This window comes from Diceros bicornis, chromosome 36 (assembly GCF_020826845.1).
Source record: "Diceros bicornis minor isolate mBicDic1 chromosome 36, mDicBic1.mat.cur, whole genome shotgun sequence".
NCBI classification, from domain to species: domain Eukaryota; kingdom Metazoa; phylum Chordata; class Mammalia; order Perissodactyla; family Rhinocerotidae; genus Diceros; species Diceros bicornis.
In genome coordinates this window covers 25183661-25200441 of record NC_080775.1, presented here as the reverse complement: position 1 = coordinate 25200441, position 16781 = coordinate 25183661, and the positions used below count along the sequence as shown (strand labels likewise).

Genomic DNA, 16781 nt, shown 5'->3' with positions numbered 1-16781 from the left:
CTTTGGAACACTTGAGCCTGTAAGTTTAGCTGGAACCACAAAGCTCCAGAAGAAAGAGTCCATTTATTCATGGTTTTTCCTTATATAATGAAAGAATTATAAATGTCTTTCCATTCAAGTAATGTAAAGGTCACCGCCGCAAAGTACAAAAATATATTCTAGCTGAATAAAATATTAATTTTTTGAGTAGGCATGAATATTCTACAGCTCTGCCAACTTTTAAAAATGATTCTTCCCCCTAGCTTTTTTTTTCCAATGTATTATTTCATTCTATAAAGCACTAGCTCTCAAATTTTCAAGATTCATAACATTCAACTACCAAATATACATATTTGGGAGATACAGATATATCATCTTTTGACACATATATAAATGTTTTTAGACTTCTGTGCTAAGTCTCTAACTCTACTCCATAATCAGAAAAAGATTTTTTGACATAATTTCAACCTTAGAGAAAAGGTGTCAAGAGAAGTACAAATGACCTTTTTTTCCTGAACCATGTGAGAGTAAGTGGGCTACATGATGCCCCTTCACCCTCGAATACTTTAGCGTGCAATTGCTACAAACAGGGACATTCCCCTACATACCCACAATACTCCTAATAAAATCAGGAAAATTAACACTGATACATTTCTACCATCTAATCTTTAGATTCCATTCAAATTTCATCAATTGTCCCAAACAGGTCCTTACAAGAAAAGGATCGAATCCAGGATCATGTGGTGCATTTAGCTGTCACATCTCTTTAGTTTCCTTCAGTCTGGAGGAGTTCCTTAATCTTTCCTTGAATTTCATGACCTTGACATTTTTTAAGATTTCAGGCCAGTTTTATTGCAGAATGTTCCCAAATTTGGATCTGTCAAGATATTCCCCCATCATTATATTTTCGGCAGGAATATCATGGAAGTGACACTGAGGTCTTTTCATCGCATCCTATCAGGCAGTACATGATTGTAATTTGTCCCATTACTAGTTGTGTTCACTTTGATCTCTTGATTAAATTTGTGTCTGCCAGGCTTCTCCCCTATAAGGTTTCTCTTTTTCTTTTGTAATTAAGTATTTTGTGGAGAGGTATTTTGAGACCATGTAAATATCCTATTTTTAATCAAAACTTAATCCACTAGTTTTAGCATCCATTGAAGCTTTTGGTTGAATTAATTATTTCTATGATGGTTCCAAATGAAATTTTTTAAATTTCATCCTTCTTTCTATATTTATTAGATGGCATTCTTCTGTAAGGAAAAGTTTTTGCTTCTTTCCATTCATTTATTTACGTATGTAAGTATACAAGTATGGATTAATGGATTTCTATTTTATTCTATAGATTACCATCATTATTATAATTAGTTTTATGCTCAAATTGTCCCAGATTTGGTCAGTGAGAATTGCTTCAATTTGGCTTCTGTGTTCTTTTGAAATGTCTCCATCATTCTTTGAGCATTTCTTTACTTTTTGGCACAATAAGTTCCGGGCTCATCTTGCATAGCCCTAAAATCAGCCTTTCCTCAAGAATCCTTGCTTCCTTTCAGTTGAGAATTATGTTTAAAAACTAAGAGCTAGGCACTTGATGTGATTGCTCTTGCGGCATCAATGCTTACAAGCCCACTTGTGGAAACAGCTGGGTAACATGCATGCACACACACACACACACACACACACCACATACACATTACGTTATATTTATTTTTATATCTGTCTCTATATAAACCATGAGTTCACATTGACACCTCCAATTCTAACCCAACATCATTGGGTTCAGTTTTCTCGCTTTCCATATTTGTAATTCTTTTCTCTAACAGTAAGAAATCTGGCTCCCACTGTCCTCAGTATATTTCCTATGGTATTAAGTCCCCTTTATGTAACCAATCTCTTCTCTCCATCTTGACTCCTACACAGATGCCCTCCTTACCTTTCTCAGGTCCTGGCAACCCATCTGAGGTCACTACCATCCTCCTAGACAGATGCCTTCCTTGTCCCACTCAGGGACTCAACATCCCATGCTAAGCCACCACCACCACCACTGTCGCAGCATGGACACCTCCCTCACCTCCTCAGGCTCCAAACCACGTGCTGAGCTGCACCCCCCACTCTCATGCTTGCTTGGCCCCACCTAACGGCTTTTGTTCTGAATTATTCAAGAAGAAAGAAAAGAACAAAGGGAACTTCCTAGTTTTTAAGTTCAGGTGTAATTGCCTCACTTGATGCTAAAAACTGGGTTATTAATAAATAAATCACAACTTCTCTTTGACCTACATTACTCATCGGGGATTTGATCTAAAACTGGGTATGTGGGTAATAGAGATTTAAAGCCATAAAATATTCTGTCATAAGAACGATGTCTAAATAAATCACAAAAAGTACATTCTGTACTTTTGTATTGAAATGTTAACTATCCTATTAGAAATCAAGTTCCCCAGAGAGAAATCCATAGAAATGAGAACTGAGAACTGCCCTTTAAATTTAGTCTCTCTTTCATTTTGTATTCCAGACAAGAACTGCTTTTTCAAACATTAGTTGACTTGCCTAAAGGAGTTTATCTCCTGGGAGGTCACAGTATTTATTGATTGATCGTATACCAGTGACAGCTAATGTATTTCATTAATAATGTTTACAAGCTCACTTGTCTTTTTACTCCCTGAGGTGTCTGGTGGTTTTTTATAAAAGCATATCCCACTTAACAAAAAAACAAAAGATTTTCTTAAAGGCTGTACTGCTACTATTAGCAAACTAAATTTTACTTTTAGTGTAAGTAAGTAACTTGCCAATTAAAGTAATACTGAATTCACTCTAGCAAAGGGCTATTTTTTTTGAAACAGAAAGAGGCACCTGTTTTGGGAACTCAGATTTTCATATTCAGCAACTATTTACTATTTATCGAGTACCTACTATGTGTACAACACTGGAGTTAGAGGCTAAGTGAGAATATCATTTCATGGTAACGGTAACAGCTCAGAATTTTAATTATAAAGTGTCAGTAATTATACTTAGTAGTTGACCTGTATCATCCCATTTACTCGTCACAGTAATCAACCGCAAGAGGCAGAGACTGTTCTTTTTCACACTTGAAGATGAACAGATCGATCTCCTTTAGAGAGTTTAAGTGACCTTCTCACTGTCACACAATTGTATGGAAAATCCTGCCTCTCATTCCTTCATTCATTCTAGAGTATTTACTGAGCACTTTCAATGTGCCAGTCCCATGCTTGGGTTCTAGGGACAAAGTGATAGACCAGACAGAAACCCTGTCATCATGATGCTTATAGTTTAGCAGGGAAGGTGGTCAAATTAAACATAGGATTACAATCCAGTGCGACACCAGGGTGGCTAAACGAAGTATAGGGTGTCGGGGAGGCACCCAGCCAGGCAAACAGAAGTTAGCTGGGGCAGGGGTGGGGGCGGTTTCTATGCACAGAAAGCATCATGTTTGTAACTGGTCACAGAATTTAATGACACTATACTTAGATATACAGAGAAATTGTATTTCTTCAATTTGCCTATAACCATTATGGCCTCTCCCCATCCCCCTACCCATTGGCTGGAGGGAAGTAAAGCCTAGTCAGATCCAATAAACCTGTAAGTCCCTTTAGATAGAGTTCTGTCTCTCTTGGATAAAAGTGCTCGCTCCATCTCTCAGATGGTGTCCCTTCTCCTCCTTCTCTCCTGAAGATGGAACTGTCCATACAGCGTGAGGGATGGCTTATAAGACTTTGTGGCAGGGAGCAGATAGAGGGTCCTCGGGTGTGGTGGGTTTCTAGTCTCCAGTCTCTGGGGCCATGTGCCTTCATCTGCCCGGCTGCTAGGTGCCCCACTGGCCTCCCATGCTAGCATCTGCATCTGGTGAGCTTGTGGTCTGTTCTCATGCAGGCAGGACTTCCTATAGTTCCTCCTGGCAGAGGAAGGCTCAGGTTGGCTCCAGCTGGAGCTGAGAACACTCTGAGGTCTGCCTGTGACTCCTATTCATACCTGGCCCAGGTCATCTGCCCTGTGCCTCACTGCCCCTCCTAAGCAACCCCCTCTAGAAACTCCCCAGCCAGATTCTCAGTTACTTTTGGGTTTCTGGAAACTAAGGGTAAGGGTGTGGGGAAACTGAACTTGAGTACTTCCTGTACCTCATCACTCTACCCCTCCAGTAACAAGATGTGGCTCACCCCAGTCTGGCCTGCGGTGGACTCTGCAGGGGCCTCCTCTGGATGTGGAATGACAGTGGCGGGAAGTGTGAGGGTAAGGGCTCCTTTCTGCCCTCATCTTCATCTTCACTTTTTTAAAGCTCATCTCACTCTCTTGCCTCCTTCTCTGTGTCTTCTTTCCACAATTAGCCTAGAATTGGAAAGGATTTCTCTCTTCTTTCTGTTCTCTCTAACATGAAACCCGGTGGTGTACCCCTGGAAATTCTCTCTCCGTATGCTGAAGAGAAGATAAAACAATTTAGACAGACTTTTCTTAACAGATAGCCTGGGTCTTGCTACAGATTCCTATTTTGCAATGTTAAAAACTGAATATTACCTCAGTCATTTTCTTGCATTCCTTCTGGAACAAATCTTAATCTCCCCCCAGACAGGGAGATGCCTCAGGCAGACTGGGGTGAAGATCATGTTCTTGGATAGGCAAAAGAGAAAAGCATGTGAATGAATTTCGAAGTACTTCCTCAATCACACTGTAAGAGCCCTGACAAGAGCAAGTGTGGCCCACTTAAGGAACTGAAAGAGGGTGACCTGGCTAGTAGGTAATAGGAAGAGAGGGTACCTGATGAGCACCAAGGGGGATTACAAGGGTAGCAATCATTAATGCTCACTCTGTGCCAGCACAAAGGATCATAAGGCAAAGCCCTCCTCAAGATCTACAGGAAGCCAGTGAACAGAAACTGAGCAAGAGAGTGGCAGGACCAGATGTGCTTTCTGACAGGGTCCCTCTGGCTGCAGTGTGGAGAATGAACTGGAAGGAAGGGAAAGGGACTAGATACTGGGAGTGCAGTAACATGAAACTGCAGGCCCAGGTCAGAGATGGTGACTGGGACTAAGGAGGAGTGATAAAGGAGTCTGGGTCATTTAATAGAGAGACAGAGCTCTGTGACAAGTTGTAGATGTGGGAGGTAAAGACAGGGGAAGACTCAAGGATGAGCCAAGATTTCTGGCTTAAGCAATAAGATAGACACTGGTGACTGTCTGAGACAAGAAACTTGATATGAAGCAGATTTCTGGGGATGGATGAGGTGGTGGAGTTCCATTTTGGACATTTTGAGGACTGGCAACCATCCAAGTACAGATCTTCAGTATCTAATAACGAGCTTACCATATATCTTATGAAGTGAGAAATTCAAATAAAATGTATTCTAAACCCTTTCTCCCAGCTGTAGCCCTCTCTGAAAATTTGATTTAAACATAAAACGAGGACATTGACTTTCAGTTTGGTTCTGTAGTTTGTGGTTTACCACATCTTATTCCTTTTGCCCTTGAGAAGTTTCACTATGCATGTACCTCCATCCTCAGGTTTTAATTCATATGAAAACCTACAAATCATTTTAGGTGAACTGAATCCATGTCCTCTTACCCTGGAGAATAGAAATATAAGCATTATCTTATATGCAAATAATAGCATTTTAATATCAGATGCTAGGAACACATTTAATAGGCAACTGGCCCTCTTTTCTAATTATGGCTGAAAGGAAAGTCTGTAAGTCAATTAATCTAAAATCAAAGCTCTCATTTTGTCAGCTTTCTAACTTATGACTACCTTATAAAGATATCATATAAAAGATCCTTTATTTATTATCTAGGTATATGTTTATAATCTAGATTACTTTGGAGGGTATCCCAGGAAGTTGCATTTCTCAAAGCTACTGGTTTACCGAGTTTTTCTTTCATGACTGAAGATGTTTACTTACGCTGGTTTGAACAATTTTCAATCTAGGCTATATTTATTGTAGCCGTTTTTTTAGAGCAAGGGACTTAGGAGATCTCCAGTTAAATATCAAGTTTTCCATGTGGGTCTGTTAGACTAGAGCCAAAATTATTTTCTGAGGAGAGTCATGGCCCTTCCTATGGAACAGTGATGAGTGTTTTGTTGTTGTTGTTTTAAATTTCAGGCACAAGTTCTTATTAATATCCTAACCCAGCCAGATTGTTCAGACACATAGCTCTGAACTCCACTAGCAACAAAGACTAGCCGCATCCCAATTATTATTCAGGAATTCACGGTCAAACTCACTGCTGCTCAGTTGTTCTTTCAAAAGCTCAGCTTAGGGAAAAAAGGCAGATGTATAGGTGTTTAAAGGATACGCTATTCATCCATCCTCTCTAGATGCTCTGAAATTCATTCCTAGGTTAAGTCCCATTACTAGAGAGCTACATACTTAAATATTAAAACCATTAACTTCTAAAGTTAATCAATTAATTTCCCTAAGTTTCAGTTTTCAAAATGCAAAATGAAGGAAGATTTGTTCATTCAACTATCACTCACTGAAGTACTATATCCAAAGCATTAGGTCTACAAAATAGAATAAGACATAGTCCCACCTCTCAAAGACCCTGTCTATCTACCTTTCTAAGTATCTTTACCTATCTCTAAAGACCAAATAGATAATTGTAATTCTATGTGATAAACACAAAAATGGAGAAACACGCAGGGTACAGAAGCATAAGGAGGGACACCTTACCCAGCCAGACTGCAGGGGAAGGGAAGGGGAAGAATGACTGAAGGACATTGAGACATCTCAGAATAATGTCACCCACTCTCACAGGACTAGTGTATTGGTCGGGATCAAACGAGAGGAGGTGCAGGAGAACACTGTCAAAACTGGTAAATAACTGCCTGGACAAAAGGTAGAGGTATCAGCTATTGTGCCCTTAGCTACGACACAGGAACTCCAAATTGGCTTAGTAAATATGGAAATTTATTCTCTCACATGACAAAAGGTCTGCTCCAAAGTTGGTTGATTTAGTGGCTCGATTATGTCATCAAGGACCCTCATTCTTCCAATCTCTCAGCTCTGCCTTTCTCAGGGTTGGTTTTCCCCCCGGGGTGGAATGCCTCAGGACAGACCAGGGCAGCTGCAGCAGGTTCAGGCATCACAATAAGACACAGAGGGTCCCGAGGAAGAAAGAGACCATCTTTCCCTGTGCCTCCTTCTTAGGAGGGAAGAAATTTCCCAGAGACCTTTGAAGATTTCCCCCCATGTCTCAAAATCCCGGATTTGGGCGCACGCCCATTTGTGAAGCTATCAGTAGAGTAGGGGCCGTGGGATTACCACTTAGGCTTAATCATTTGGGTGCCGGCTATTTCAGAGAATTAACCACACGTACTGCTACAGTGGTGTAATAGGCACAAGCTAGAAGTCTCTCTTTTTTCTGGGAATCTCTCATTTGGCAAATTTTGAAAAATCTCTGCACTTTGTTACCTCAGTGAGGTTTTTTCTCTACTTTCAATGCCTAGAAAGCAAGGCTGATATGATCAAATCATATCATACTACTCATTTTGCAGCCCAAACTCACGCATTTCAAACAAAACTTACCAAAATCTACAAGTTTAACTCCACCTTCGGTGGTCAACAGGATGTTATTTCCTTTTACATCACGGTGGATAGTTTTGTTGTTATGCAAATGTTGAAGTCCCTGGAAGTGGGAATATATAATGACTTTGACAGAAAGCATCAACCAAAAAACCGTTTCTCAGATGGATGCATTTGTGCAAAATCAACAGGAAACGTGGAAATTAACATTCAAACATTCTTAAATGTTTCACATTGAGTTGGTCAAATCAAAGTACATCATTTCCACTTTGAACTATATAAAAATTCACAAAACCAGAGCATACTCTTTAGCTCTTATCAAATATTTTATTAAAAATATATTGATCTCCATTGAAGAAAACAATCTATACACCGACTTTAAATAATAGCAAATAAAAACCTAACTATTAGCTAAAAATACACATTATCTACCTTCATCAGAATCACAATCTCAGAAATACACTTAGGAGATGATAACTCAGAGTTCTGTTGACACAAGGAGGATAGATTTCTAATGGAAAAAAGGAATTAGTTATGCTAAACATTTCAGATTTTGCATATATTCTTGCATCAATAAATACTAATGTAGTGATATTTTTCTAAAAATAGGATCCGCAGTTTTTATTTAACTTGAACTGCCTCATAATTAATGCACAAACAATTTAAACTGCCTTACCATTAGCGCTTCACGTAAAATATAGGCAATTATGGACTCGCTCATTCTTTTGCCCTTCTTCAGAAATCCTTTCACAAGATCAGTCACTGATCCTCCATTGCACAGCTATAAAAGAAAATTTCAAGACAGATATGAAAATAGATATGACATTTTAAGTACTTGCTATAAAAGGTTTCCTCAAAACATTTTTTTAAATTGTTCCAATTTTTTTTTTTTTGGTGAGGAAGATCAGCCCTGAGTTAACATCTGTTGCCAATCCTCAGTTAACATCTGTTGCCAATCCTCCTCTTTTTGCTAAGGAAGATTGGCCCTGGGCTAACATCTGTGACCATCTTCCTCTATTTTATGTGGGAGGCCTGCCACAGCATGGCTTGATAAGCCGTGCATGGGTCCACGCCCGGGATCTGAACCTCCGAACCTGGGCCGCTGAAGCAGAGCACGAGAACTTAACCACTACACCACTGGGCCGGTCCCCTGAAATTGTTCCAATTTTTTGTTTCAAATGATTACTCCCATCACTTTTATGGTTTCATAAATGAAATGAACATACAAACTTGTATTAGTGTACAATTAAGTATTGGAACACAGTTTTCATAAGAGTTAATTTTTAGAAGAGAATTTAGAGGAGCACTGGGCTTGATTTTTAAATTCAAGGATAAGAATTACGATTGTATAAATTGGTCTCAAATTTTAGGATCTAGGGCTTAAAAGCATTCTTAATTTCTGATAGTTTAATAGTGCAATAGATTCTATAACCTCAATATATGGCTACATACCGTTTTATACGTGCATTAATTTAAAAACATACCTCCTTTCTGGCAAAATTTCAGAGAGCACTGAAGTAAAAATTACAAATAACATTTTGGAAAACTGTTTTAAACATCATGTTTCCTAGGCTCTTTAGCCTCCTCCCTCCCCACTCCCCAAAAGTAGGGAAATCTAAATGGAAAAACAAGAGGGAGGAACATGGTAGGGGAATTCTCACATCCAGGTTCTCCAAAATTAGGTAACACGAAATCCCACAGAAGGCTTTCAAAGGAGCTGCATATTTGCAGAACAGAGAAATATTGCTACCAGCAATGGAATAGGAGATATTCATATTCATAGGGGAGATAACAATGTAAATGGTCCCCATGAAGCTTTGACCCCATGAGTACATGATCTCCTAATCTCTGATCCTTTGGCCTTTGCTTTCAGCCCTCTTCTCCCAGGGTTCTTGTCTGTGGTCTCCCTGCCCCTTACCCTGACCTATTGGGCCTCCTCTCCCACCCACCTTCGGTACCTGCCAGAGCCTGGGAACTACGGGCCATAATTTCTCTGACTCTACTGACCTAAATGGAGGCAGAGAAAGGAGGTAAGAGGAAGTATATTCCTAGAATCCTAATCTGAAATATTGAACACATTTTCTCCCAAACTTTGTTCTAACAAGGTTATTAGATTTTGTTGGATGCCTGAACACTTCTGATACATTATGGATGAGATAACAATAGCTAAGATGTGTTAAGCACACACTTTGTGCCCAGCCCATTTCTGATCCATTTACATGTATCATCTCTATACTCACCACTCTCTGAAGTAGGTATTATTATCATCTCCATATTAAAGGTTGGGAAAGTGAGGCACAAAATGATAAAGTAACTTGGAAAAAATCACACAGTAGTGACAGAGCTAAGATAGGAACTCAGATAGTCTGACTGTAGAGGCGAGTCTCCACATTTAACCACGATGCAACATAAAATATACAACACCAAGAGTGAACCCTATGGACTTGGGTGATGATGAAGTGTCAATGTAGGTTCATCAATTGTAACAAATGTACCACTCTAGTGGGAGATGTCGATAATGGGGGAGACTATGTAAGTGTTGGGGCAGAGAGCATACAGGAACTCTCTGTACCTCCCTCTCAATTTTTCTGTGAATCTAAAACTACTCTAAAAAAATACAGTCTTTTGGGCCGGCCCCGTGGCATAGCAGTTAAGTGCACGTGCTCCGCTGCTGGCGGCCCGGGTTCAGATCCCGGGTGCACACCGAGGAACCAGTTGTCAGGCCATACTGTGGCCACGTCCCATATAAAGTGGAGGAAGATAGGCACAGATGTTAGCCCAGGGCCAGTATTCCTCAGCAAAAAGAGGAGGATTGGCATGGATGTTAGCTCAGGGCTGATCTTCCTCACCAAAAAAAAAAAAAAAAAAAATACAGTCTTTAAAAAGCCCATAAAATGTACAATACAATGAACTCTAACGTAAACTACAGACTTTAGTTAACAATAATGTATCATTATTGGCTCATCAACTGTAACAAATGTACCATACTAAATGCAAAATGTTGATAATAGGGAAAACTAGGGGGAAGGTGATTTATGGAAACTCTCTGTATTTTCTGCTCAATGTTTCTGAAAACCTAAAACTGTTCAAAATATAAAATCTATTAAATAAAAAAAAATCTAGGGGTCAGTCCGGTGGCACAGTGGTTAAGTTCGCGGGCTCCGCTTCCATGGCCCGGGGTTTGCCAATTGGGATCCATCGGCAAACCTACATGTCTTCCATCAAGCCATGCTGTGGCAGTGTCCCACATACAAAATAGAGGAAGATTGGCACAGATGTTATCTCAGTGACAATCTTCCTTAAGCAAAAAAGAGGAAGATTGGCAACAGATGTTAGCTCAGAGCCAATCTTCCTCACCAAAAAAAAAAAAAAATCTAGCTGGCAACATCAAGAATATGTGAAAAGGTCCTCAAATAATAACTAGGAAGCATACAAAATTAATCCAAGTTATGATAGATCTTCTATAGTGTCTTCTCAGAAACTATCTAAATCATTCTACTCATGGTTGCATTTTATATCTAATACATTATAATGTAAGAGAGGTACTAACAGAAAATATTCTTATATACATAAGTTTTTATTGTAATAGTACTTTTGGTTAAGAAAAGCTTTTCAGAGGAATCATTATTTATTCCTTTCTATTCAACAAATATTTATTGAATTGTTACCATGTGCAAGGCACTGAGATAGGTGCTAAAGTGGATGACAAATGACTAGCCCAGCTTCTACTCTTAATAGGCTTAAAATTCAGTCAGAACAGTGGTTTTCAAACAGGAGACACTTGGCAATGTTTGGAGATATTTTTGATTGTCAGGACTAAGGAGCTGCTGCTGGCTTCTAGAGGTCAGGGGTGCTGCCAAAATTCTGACATTGCACTGGACAATCCCCCACAACAAAGAATCGTCCAGGCCACAACGGCCACAGTGCCCACAGTGCCGAGACTGAAGAGCCCTGAATTAGAGAGATTAAAAAGCAATTACATAGATGAAATGTTAGGTCTTGAATTATAGGTTTGCAGACAAAATAATTATGAGCAAGTACTGTAGAATTTCACAGACGGAATGATAACATCAAATTGGGAAAAAAGGAAAGGTTTTAAAGACAGGATAGAATCTGCCCTCATATATGTTGACGACAGTTTTCTCCAGGTTATTTTGGTGTATTTACTTTGGTTATGGTGTCTTCTGCAATAGAGAAGTGTACTTTGGGGGGGGGTGGAATTCCATTTATCAACTTTTTTCTTAATGTTCACTGTTTTTCTCTGTTTTTTTTTAAGTCATGCTCAGAAGAAAGGCTTTTCTCTAAACTAAGATAATTAAAATATTTTTCTATGTTTTCCTTTTATAATTTTATCATTGTTGATCTATTTTGATCTTTAATTCACTTACAGTCTTTTACATGTATAATATTTATTTTGTTTCAAATGGTCTGCTACCATTTGAGATGTCACCATTGCTATACACTAAATTCCAGTGAATATGTAGGCCTTTCTACAGATTATCTGTTCATTTCCTCGTATCTGTCTACTCCTGTCAAATTTTAAATTGTTTTAAATCCCGTAACTTTAGAGTTGGTTTATCAGGTAAAGGAAATTATCTCTCATTAACTTCCCAAAATGTACATTTACTCTTCTAGACGAAATTGAGAATCAGTTTTTCAAAGGAGAGAACTATAAACAATTTGAATGATATAAAAAAATAAAATTATTCAATAATGCAACTATTTCAAAAAACATTTGGAAAAAAATGACCATTTATTGGTTGAAACTCTTTTAACAATATGGAATGAAGCCAGAAATATTAATGAGCAAAAGTTTAAAAAAACAACAAAGAAATCTTTCAGAGTGGGGAGGATTTTAAAACTCTCCCCGATTTCTCAAATAACGCATGAAAATAAAATCAAAACTCCAGTTTCTTCATATTTAGGAAATATTTAGAATTCAATAGTGGCATTTAAATGTGGTCTTAGCAAAAATGTGAGAGGTATCTTTCCATCACATAAAGGGCTCGAAAGGGCCCAATGAAAGGCGCTGGTAGAGTACCATGCAGGTTACTCTGTACGCGGAAAGGGAAGGAGCAGATCGAGGGGAAGAAAGGATAAGAAGATAGTCATGGAGAAAGGACTGTCCCAAGGAACTGTTATTTTATAAATTTTTATAAATTTTATAAGTACCTGGCATGGGGGAAGCATCCAATGAATATCCATTCAACGCATAAATGAACAAGCAAAGGAATGAATTTATGAAAGCTGATGTTTGGCAAGTAATTGGAGGAAGAGCTGTGTGAGGATGACTTGAATAATGGAAGAATTTGCAGAATAAGGAGCCCCAAGGCACTAGCAATTGTGGCAGTAGGTGACAGAGGCTGACTGGTTTCTTTCTTCCCTTGTGTCCAGCCTTCAAGTATGACTCATGAAGAATGCTGAAGTGACTTTAAGGAAAGGAGCAACTAGATTGGGTAAGGTAATCAGAGCAGATTTTGCTCTGAAGAATAATATTTTCTTATTTTTTTCCTCTTTTGAACATATATTAGTTGATCTGCTTGACTATGGTTGGGTCTGCTGTCAGAGGACATCACTGGGTGAGGCTTCACATGGACTTTGTCTGGGAGGAATCAAAGATCTGAACAATCTCTTCTTGGACCCTGCCCAACCTCTCTTGCACCTGTTCCCTGAAGGGAATAGCAAAGTTTATTTCTCTGGCTGCTGCCTAAGCATTAACAGAGGCTGAACGTTCAGAATAGAAAAGTGTTTTCTGAATGAAACTTCAAGAAGAGTTAGGTTAAAATGAAAAAAGAAATGGGGGAGAGAGCAAATACAACAAATATGGAAATTATTAAACAGACCATAGGTACCAATCGCAATAAGCCACAAATTAATTTATGGTTGACCTCTTCCTAAAGGTGCTCAAAATGAGATATCACCATGAATTTTCCAAATCCTCATTTAGAATTAGTGAAATTTCAAAGATGATCTTAGATGAAATTTACTTTTGGTCAACTAGCATAAAATGCCTTTCCTATACAAAAAAAGTAAAAAAAAAATTTTTAACTGAAATATGTTTGTTTTTAAATAAATATGAAGGATTAAAATATATAAAATAAAATGCAAATGTTCTTGAATTAGGCAATAGATCATAAAAAATGAACATGATTTCCCTTTAAAAAGAATTGCATTCATGGGAATGAGTTATGTCATATTTACCCTTGCAATTCTCAAATCACCAAGATAGACTAAAAGGGAAATTTGTAACAGGAGACTGAAAAATCCTTAAGTATAGCTTTGCAACACAATGCTATAATATGTCTTTAATGCTCTTTATCGAACAAAATTGAAGTATAATTTTCTTAAACCAGAGGTACACTAATTAAATAACAGAGTAGCACTGAAAAAGAATTCTCTGCTCAGGCTATAGTCAAACATTTTAAAAAAAACAACATAAATCTAAAGGGATGATATTCTATAAACAAATCATTACAACTAATTTCCAAAGACAGTCTTTATAAGTTTTCTAAATGTATTCTGTCTTTACTGCGTTAGGAGAGGATATGAGATTTTTTACTCAAATTTCTGGAAAAGGATTACTAATTTCTGCAGTTGGCATTTCTAATTTTTGTCGTTTTTCAATTGTTTTTGTTTATTCTAAGAAAGCTGTAAGGCCATTCCTTTAGTCTGATCACATTCTGTAAGAGGCCACAAAAGCAGAAACTCTTATTTTCTAATACTCATTCTAGTTTTTACTTTGCTCATTTTATAAAAGTGCTATCAACATCCATGTTTGAGTCTTTTTGCAGAAGAAATAGTAGCTGAAACTTCTCAAATTTGATGAAAAACATTAATCTAAGAAGCTCAATGAACTCACGTAGGACAATCACAAGTAAACCCATAGCCATCCACATAAAATGAAAATGTTGAAAGCCTAAGATAAAAAGAAAATCTTGAAAGTAACAGGAGAAAAAGGAGTTGTCACGTACAAGGGAACCCTAATAAGATTAACTGCTGACTTCTCATCAGGAAGAATGGAGGCCAGGAGGAAGAAGGATGACACATTCAAGGTGCTAAAGAAAAAAACTGTCCGCCAAGAATCTTATATCCAGCAAAACTATCTTTCAAAAATGAAGGGGCAATAAAGACATTCCTGGGTAAACAAAACTGAGAGAATTCATTGCTAGCAGATCCACCTTATAAGAAATACTAAAGCCGTTCTAAAGTCATTACCTGCTAATTCCATCATCTTTGTTATTTCTGGGTCTGTTTCTACTGACCGACTTTTCTTCTGATAATGGGGTCATATTTTCCTGCTTCTTCACATATCTCATAATTTTTTATTGGATGCGGTACATTATTAATTTTACATTTTAACGTCTGAATTTTGCTGACTTCCATTAACAATGTTGAATTCTGCTCTGGTCGGCAGTTAATTTACTTGTAGACCAATTTGAACCTTTCAAGCCTTGTTTTTGAAATTTTTATGGGTGGGCTCTGGGCAGCTCTTATTCTGGGGCTAGTTTAACCCTTCCGCTAGTGCGTAACCTTTTTGGGCGTCTCTACTAAATGCCTCAGATGTTCAACAAAGTTTCTCCATTTTAGTTGGTCAGAACTCAGGCATCTCTCAACCCTGCACAAACTCTGGTAGTTGTTCAGATTATAGATTTTCAGTAATTCTTTCCCTGGTAATTGTTCTTTGCCCAACTGCCTGAAATCCTGCCCTATAAATATCCAGCTTGGTTTTCAGTCAAAGACTCAAGGGAACTCCTATGCTTTTTTTCTGCTTAGCTCCTTCTTCTCCACACATTCCAGCCACCCCTGCCTTTCCAGTCTTTCCAGGTCAGCAAGATTGCAGTGATCTTGGGAATGTCCTCCTTGTGCCTGTGGTCTGGAAATTGCCTCCAAGAATAAAAATGAGATGATTGTAGTGTTCCCCTCATTTATTTCCTTTTCTCAATGTCATAGTCCTAAGTGGTCTCTTTTGCAATATTTGAAAAGTCTTGTGTTTTTAAAAATATATTTTATCCAGTTTTCCAGTTATTTATGGTACAACAACATGATGACACAGTTACTGTCATGGCCAAAAGCAGAAGTCCCAAATTATTTTCATGTACACTGAAATTTGAGAACCTCTGAGTGTTTTCCAAATCTTCTTTTGATAAGAATCACCTTTGTACTTGTTTTAAAAACATAGTTTCCAAAACCTCATTCTTGGAGTTTTTGCTTCAGTAGGTTTGAAATGGGTGTGATTCTTATCGTCAGAGTATTTGGAGGATATATTAAAGAATAAAGGTACCCAAACTATCGTTTTTTTTCCAGATGGCAGATTAAAACGTTACCTACTCAGACAGGGCTTCTTTGACTTCTCTTTTCATAAAAGGTCTTCTCTTTCATTCTTTATTAACATCTCATTTATATTCTTCATGGTACTAATAAAAATGTATAACTATTTAATTAATTTGTTTATTTAGTTTTAAATTATCTTTCTCCACTATTAGTCTATAAGCCCCATGATGACAGAGTTTTGTCTTGTTCGCCACTGAATGCCCAAAACCTACCAAAAGCCCTGGCCCAAAGTAACAGATAATATTTATGGAATTAATAAATGACAGGATGAATAAACTTAAGTTCTGTACACTCACGCATGCACACACACACACATACATACATAAAATGACAGAAGGCCATCTTTTCGCATGATATGGAAGGTACATCTTCAAAGTGTGGCATGTTTGACTTAATTTCAATAAAATATATTAATGTATCAAATTCTGCATTCCAATAAAATACTGATAAAATATTAATGAGAATGGCACCATCCCCTAATAGACATTTCCTAAAGTGTAGTTTCATAATACATAACATTTTCACATTACTTTTCTGATGTGTAAACTAGAAGCAGTATGTTTAAGGTATTATTGACAGATACTATAATTGACTCATTTAAGTATGCTTAAATTTAAGCATATTAGGTTTGATGTATTTTGGTAATTGTATACAATCATGTAACCACTAAATCAAGATATAAAACAGTTCCCTCACCCTAAAATGTTTCACAATTCTTGGGAAAACACCATCAAACATTGGTAACGTTAGCAACAAGAAATCTATGATAAAAACAAAGAAAAGAACTTAGCAGAAATATTTTAATGTGTATGGTAAAAAATTTACCAAATTGCAAAACATCTCAGGCCACCTCATATTTTTTCCCCTGAGGTAATACTATAAACTTGCACCCCTATTCAGAGAGCAGATGCTTTTGCAAGCACTGAAGTACTATTAGGGAAGAAAG

The 16781-nt window shown here is 37.8% G+C and overlaps 1 protein-coding gene and 1 long non-coding RNA gene across 29 annotated transcripts in view; one reads left to right on the top strand and one right to left on the bottom strand.

The window, feature by feature from the left end:
• Nucleotides 1-16781, top strand: part of LOC131398820 (uncharacterized) — a 263140-nt gene that overhangs the window by 132785 nt on the left and 113574 nt on the right. The window lies entirely within an intron of this gene.
• The window catches only part of MYO3A (myosin IIIA), a 227002-nt gene that overhangs the window by 184829 nt on the left and 25392 nt on the right, over nt 1-16781 (bottom strand). For 27 of the 28 annotated variants that reach the window (XR_009216986.1, XR_009216988.1, XR_009216987.1 and 24 more), the window contains 2 exons: nt 8181-8285; nt 7508-7607 (listed from right to left, as the gene is read on the bottom strand). Coding sequence is in view for 25 of the 28 variants with exons in the window: in XM_058532614.1 (XP_058388597.1) it covers nt 7508-7607; nt 8181-8285 (205 nt within the window). In the remaining 3 variants the exon portion in view is untranslated. Of the gene's footprint in view, nt 1-4148; nt 4318-7507; nt 7608-8180; nt 8286-16781 lie in introns of those variants that run through there. The other variant, XM_058532625.1, reaches the window with a different exon arrangement.